This window comes from Corvus brachyrhynchos, unplaced genomic scaffold (genome assembly GCF_000691975.1).
Source record: "Corvus brachyrhynchos isolate BGI_N302 unplaced genomic scaffold, ASM69197v1 scaffold65, whole genome shotgun sequence".
NCBI classification, from domain to species: Eukaryota; Metazoa; Chordata; class Aves; order Passeriformes; family Corvidae; genus Corvus; species Corvus brachyrhynchos.
Genome location: NW_008238365.1, coordinates 1,393,883 through 1,399,863, shown reverse-complemented (window position 1 = coordinate 1,399,863; position 5,981 = coordinate 1,393,883). Strand labels below are relative to the sequence as shown.

The window sequence follows — 5,981 nt, the reverse complement described above, 5'->3', positions numbered from 1 at the left end:
GGCCCCCAGTCCCCCGGGGTGCCACCCAGTCCCACGGGGGGTCACCCAGTCCCGCAGGGGTCACCCAGTCCCGCAGGGGTCACTCAGTCCCGCAGGGGTCACCCAGTCCCGCAGGGGCCACTCAGTCCCACAGGGGTCACCCAGTCCCACAGGGGTCACCCAGTCCCGCGGGGGTCACCCAGTCCCACGGGGGTCACTCAGTCCCACTCCCTGCCCAGACCCCCCAACAGCCCCACCCTGGGCATCCCTGGCAGCGCTGTCCGAACGCTCCTGCAGCTCCTGGAGCCGTGTCCGTTCCCTGGGGAGCCTGGGCAGTGCCCAGCAGCCTCTGGGGGAAGAGCCTTTCCCTGAAATCCATCCCAGCCCTCCTCTGGCGCACCCCTTGGATCCTGCCCGTGGTCACAGAGATTGGAGCTGCCCCTTCACTGCCCTCGGGAGCAGCTGCACACATTGGTAAGTGTCCCCTCAGTCTCCCTTTCTCCAGACTCTCCCGTGCAGCCAAGACAGGCCCGGGACAGGGCTCCCGAACCTTCCTGGAGGGCTGGGTGCATCCTCTGGGACACAGGGCAGAGTGCAAGGACCTCGTGGCCATGTCCCAGCCGGGATCATCCCTGCTGGAGGCGTTTTGGGAGCTGGCAGGAGCCCAGCTGCTCCAGGTCACTGGTGAAGGGCCCTGTCCCACTTCACTGTCCATTCAGCTAAAAGTGCCGCTTCTGTGTAATTTGCAATTTTGTAGTTTGCAAAAAAAGTTCCTCATGCTCGAAGTATCTGCCCCACTTTGGGCTTAAACTTGTCACCTGGAGGACTTTGTACACCAGGAAAGAAAAGGAAGAAAAACCTGGAAAATGGCTTAAATGTTTAATCACATGACATCCAACAAACACCTGCCTGGTTAGGTCAGCTCTCCTGAAACCTCCTGGAAGAAATGTGCTGTCTGCAAGGTCCTTGTCTGCCCCAGCTCTGGCCAAGTCCTTAAACCATAGTGGGAATGTTCCACTGAGGTCGTTAAAGCCCTCCCAGACCATCGAGTCCACCGTGTGCCTGATCCCCACCCTGTCCCCAGCCCAGAGCACTGAGTGCCACATCCAGGCATTCCTTGGACACCTCCAGGGATGGGCACTCCAAACCTCCCTGGGCAGCCTGGGGGGAGATTCTAGAATCACAGAATCATGGATTATCCTGAGTTGGAAGGGACCCACAAGGATCATCCAGTCCAACTCCTGTCCCTGCAGAGGACACCCCAACAATCCCAGGCTGTGCCTGAGAGCAAAGTCTGTGCACTTTATGTCCCAGCATCGAAGGGTGACATCAGCAGGAGCTGTCTCCACAGCACAGCTGATCCCTAAGCTCCCATCAGAAGAGAAAAGAAAAAAGTGATCCAGGCTGTTCCTTCCAGCCTGAGGGCACAGATTTTCCACAGGTGCCTCCCTACACTACGTGCGTGTCCTCGCAGACGGTCTCTATCACGGAGGACTTGTGGGTGCTCTCTGCTTCTGGGCTCTCCTCAGAGGCCTTCAGCTGCCTTCTGAAGTGGGAGAACACCCTCCTCAGGGAGGAGAACAGCTCCTTGCTCCGCAGGGCGTAAATAATGGGGTTCACCATGGAGTTGAGCAGGCAGAGGGTGCTGCAGAAGGCGAACACCTTGCGCAGGTGGTCGCTCAGCCTGGCGAAGATGCTGTAGATCATGAGCACGAGGACGGGGGACCAGCAGAGCGTGAGGACTGCCAGCACCATGACGAGGGTCTTGGCCAGCATCACGTCCATCCTCATCCGGGTGTTTTGCTTCCCCACCTGCGCCTGGTGCTTCTCCATGTAGGCCACGTGCTGGCGAGCCCTCCAGAGCACGTGGGTGTAGGCGTAGATGATGCAGCCCAGCAGGACCACGGTGAAGCAGATCCAGCCCGACAGGTAATTGTCATCCACAAAGGGGAACAGCTCGGAGCAGGCGGAATCCAGCACGCAGCAGTTCCAGCCCAGCAGGGGCAGGTAAGCGATGGTGGCACAGGTCACCCAGAGCACTGCCAGTGCTGTCCAGGCTCTTTTCCTGGTCATCAGGAGCTTGTATTCCGAGGGCCGGCTGATGGAGATGTAGCGGTCCAGGGCTGTGAGCAGCAGGCTGCTGAGGGAGGCGGAGAAGGAGGTGTTCACCCCTCCCAGCTGCAGCAGGAACACTTCCTTGGAGAAACCAGCTTTGTTAAACACGTGGAAGTTAACGAAACTGCAGACAAAGATGATGCTGGCCAGGATGTCAGCCAGGGCCAGGCTGCCGATGAAGAGGTAGGAAGGCTTTTTCCTGAGCCCAGGGGAAGAGAAAATCAGGTAGAGCACCAAGGAGTTCTCAAAAACACACATTGTCCCAAATAGGCCACAGAGGATGCCAATGCTTATCTTCTGTGCCTGCGTGCTGAGCACCATGAAGCACTCCATGGTGTTCCCGCTGCACTTGGAGGCGTTTTCAGGTATCCTACAAGTATCCATGGTGGTTACCTGGAGCTAGGAGCTCACAGAGAGCCTTCTGCTTCCTTCTGCACTTCTTCGGATGCTCTGAAAAAGGGGGAGGTGAAGAGGACTTAACAAGGAATAAATTCAACCCAGACACTTCCCTGCCTTTAGAGAGAAGCAAGCAAAATGAGATCAGCCCACAGAGACCTGCTTTCAGGTCCACAAACCAAATGCTGGAGCCAACTTCCACGCTTTGTCCTGCTGGTTGTTTGGCTGAGACCCATTTACCACAGCCCAGGGGCACCCTGGCTGTACCAGATCTCCCAGGCTGGTTCCTCACCACAAGAGGGAAGCAGCAACGCGGAGAATTGTACAAATCCTGGCCCAGTTCTTACCCCTCCTCCAGGATTCACTGCTCAGCGCCAGCAGCGCTGGAAGGGACTGCTCATGGTGACACTGTGCCGTGGGCAGAGACAGGCCCTGCAGAACAGCCTGTCCCACTGAAGCTGCCCCGGGAGATGGCTTGGATGGAGAAGGATGAGGGATATTGCACTGCCAGGGACTCGGTGCAGCTCATCTGGGAACACAAAGTGCACTCTGAAGGATTTACTCCTCACCAAAGCTGTTGGAACACATAAAATAACAAGACTGGTTTCATTTTTAAGCTTGCCCATTGCAGCTTTACAAGGCTCATTGCAGTTGTGTTTCCCCCTCCATCTTCCCTGTGCCACGGTCAGAGTGATTCAAAGTTATGTTTAACATCAATATTAGAGTGCAGGTTGGACATACCAATGGGGGCATGCAGGACTGAGACCACCTGAGCCTAAGAACCCCTGTCCATACCCAGGATTAGGTTAATTTTATCAATACTTTCAGCATCAGCAGAGGTGTGATGGAGGGAAATGCCTGATTTTCCCCAGGGTGTGTGCTGAACTGCTCAGTGCATTCTGTGTCAGCAAGAATTGGATTTTTCTCTACACTTCTGCAGCTCAATGCATGTAACCCCCTTCATCTTCAGAACTGGTCCTTCAGGTGTTACTTTCTCCCATTCTTTCTGTGGGTTACACTGGTCTTTAAACCAAGTTGTGCTGCCTTGGATCTCAGGGAACAAGGTCATCCTGGACTGGGTTAGAGAAGAGGTGAAGAGGCAGCTGTGGGATACACTAAACTGCCTGAATTTCAGCAAAATGTGGTGTCCAAGTCCATGGAACAGGACCCCCCTTCCCAAAAGCTTCCAGGATCCCTCATCCAGGCAATGGGATCATGACTTGCTTCTGCTGGAGGAGAGCACTGAGCTGTTCCCTTTCCCACAGAACAAACAAGTCACTGTCTCTCCCTCCCCTCGGCTCTCTTGTGAAAGAGGAAATGTCCAAAACATACGAGCCATGGCCAGGATGTGTGACAGCCACGGCTTCCTGGGGAGCAGAGCAGGGGCTGGGCTGCTGGGCTGTGGGTTCCAGCCACCTGTGATCCTCCCTCTGTGGTTTCCTCTGCCTGCTGTGTGTAATTCAGCCAAGGCAACTTGGCTGCTTGTAGAGGTGACAACAGCCAGCACTGCCCACCAAACCTCTGGCTGCGACATCTTAGCAGTGGCACGTTTTACACCCAGCCTGGGGACTTCCTTCCCCACTGATCTCCCCCGACACTCATCACTGTTCCTGTGTTCCAGGAGTTGCAAAATACCCCCAATGAGTTGAGATGCTGCCCAGGAGGTGACAGAGAAGGGCCCCAGACACACATTTCACTCCTGCTGCCTGTCAGGGCTGGGACATCGGTGGCTGCAGGGAGTTCAGTGCACGTTATAGGCAGAGCAGGGCAATCCTGATTGGGATTTCTTGGCATTGCAGGCTGGAGGAGTCCTGGATTTGGGGCTGACGTGGCTGAGTGTTGCAGCAAGCTGCTCTGCTCTTACATCAGGCTCTGGCATGGGGTAACAGCACAGGACTGGGATGTTGCCCTTGGATCTCAGCGCTCTCGTTTCCTGCAGCCCTTCACAGGAACACCACACAGGCAGCCGGAATTACCACCTGCTGTTATTAAACCTGACAACATCCCTCCCTCCGGAGAGAGATGGATTTAGCAGACAGATGGACTTTTCATATAGCTGGGCTCAGCAGGGACCACTGGAGCAGCAACTGCCAAACCCCAGCTTCCAAACCAAGACATCTCTTCATTAAGCAGCCTCCAGCATCACCTTGGCATCCATTACCTGCAGCCAGCATTCCCAGGATCATCGTAAATCCTCAAACCTGCAGGTGTGTGATATCCAGCTAACATCCTTAGGAGCCTGGAAACCACTGAACACCAGGCAAGGGAGCGAAGGCAGCAAAATGCCATCCCTGATGTTATGTTGCTTGGGGAGAGAACCTGCTTAAAATGGTAAAATAACTCCTGCACTGCCTGTCCTGGCCCAGCTCTTGCCAGTAAGTTGAAAAAACTCAGATAAGCCTCAGGTTCAAAACCCTGTGCTGGGCTCACAGCAATCAGCCAGCCCTGACCGTCCCTTCCCACCTCTGTTCTGTCTCAGGCTGAATGGCAAGGACAGATTTCTTTACTCCTTCCTTCTCCTGTGTCCATGGGGGAAGCACAGGGCTTTGCTCCAGCACAAGGTCTCTTCTGCATGAGCATGAAAACACAGGCAGTGCCAAGATCTCCTCTCCTTGCCTTGCCTGTCCCCCATTTTTTTGGTTTTTTGGCCACAAAGCTGCTTTTTCCTGCCCTGGGGACATTTTCCTCTTGTCAGATGGGCCCCTGGATTTGTTCATCCATGCCCCCTGCCTCAGCTCCTGGGAAAAGTGCCAGCCCCCATCTGCTTCCTGGAGGAGAGCTGACCTGCAGCATCCTCCATGGGACAAGTCCCACTTCCAGGGTGGAAATTGCCTTTCCAGGAGCAGCATCTCCACCTCCCTGGGGATTCCAGCCCCAGGCATGGCTGTTCATCTCCCCACAACCAGCCTGGCAAGCCCAGGGAGTCCTGGCCCCATGGGCTGACAGCTCAGCTCAACAAGAAAGAGCCAAGTGGCTTCTGGCACTCCTTGAGATCCAGGGGCTGTGGGACCAAGGGACTGGTTCCCTGGAAGAGCAGCAGCTGAGCTGAGATTCCCTGGGCTTCAGATTAACTCTCTGATCACAGCACAACATCTCCTGCCAGCAGGAAGGCCCAGGGTAGGGAATATTTTGCCAAAATAACGTGTCCTTGCAATAGAGAATCCCCCCAGCAACAAGAGCAGAGCCCCAGGAAACAACACAGTGAATGAACAAGGAGTGAGTTATTAGGAACAGAATCCAGGTAAGATATTTGGGAATGCAACATATTCCTGAAACAGCCTCAATGACTGCAAAGTCTGCCCAGAGCAGCAGAGAAACCTCTCCTCCCATTAGATCTGCTGCGAGCCCACTCACTCCAGCCTAATAACTCCAACTGGCTTCGGGGGAAATTAAATTTACAAATGAAAAAGTCCTTTTCCTTCTCAGTGCCTCGCTTCGATTGATTCCAGCTGTCGGGCTCGCAGTGCCTCGCACGCAGCAGCACCATTCCT

General features: G+C 55.0%; 1 protein-coding gene and 1 long non-coding RNA gene across 6 annotated transcripts in view; one reads left to right on the top strand and one right to left on the bottom strand.

The window, feature by feature from the left end:
• Window positions 1–299: 299 nt before the first annotated feature.
• Window positions 300–5,981, top strand: part of LOC108447139 — a 5,916-nt gene continuing 234 nt past the window's right edge. Inside the window, exons 1-2 of the long non-coding RNA XR_001862539.1 lie at window positions 300–453; window positions 4,290–5,981. The exon at window positions 4,290–5,981 is cut by the window's right edge and continues 234 nt beyond it. This is a non-coding gene — a long non-coding RNA (uncharacterized LOC108447139). The remainder of the gene's footprint in view (window positions 454–4,289) is intronic.
• CNR2 (cannabinoid receptor 2) overlaps window positions 1,193–5,981 on the bottom strand; it is a 7,306-nt gene continuing 2,517 nt past the window's right edge. For 3 of the 5 annotated variants that reach the window (XM_017736283.1, XM_017736285.1, XM_017736286.1), the window contains 2 exons: window positions 2,838–3,064; window positions 1,193–2,544 (listed from right to left, as the gene is read on the bottom strand). In XM_017736283.1, the coding sequence (XP_017591772.1) occupies window positions 1,429–2,478 (1,050 nt within the window). In that variant the 5' untranslated portion in view covers window positions 2,479–2,544; window positions 2,838–3,064 and the 3' untranslated portion in view covers window positions 1,193–1,428. The remainder of the gene's footprint in view (window positions 2,545–2,837; window positions 3,065–5,981) is intronic. The other 2 variants (XM_017736284.1, XM_008635064.2) reach the window with 2 other exon arrangements.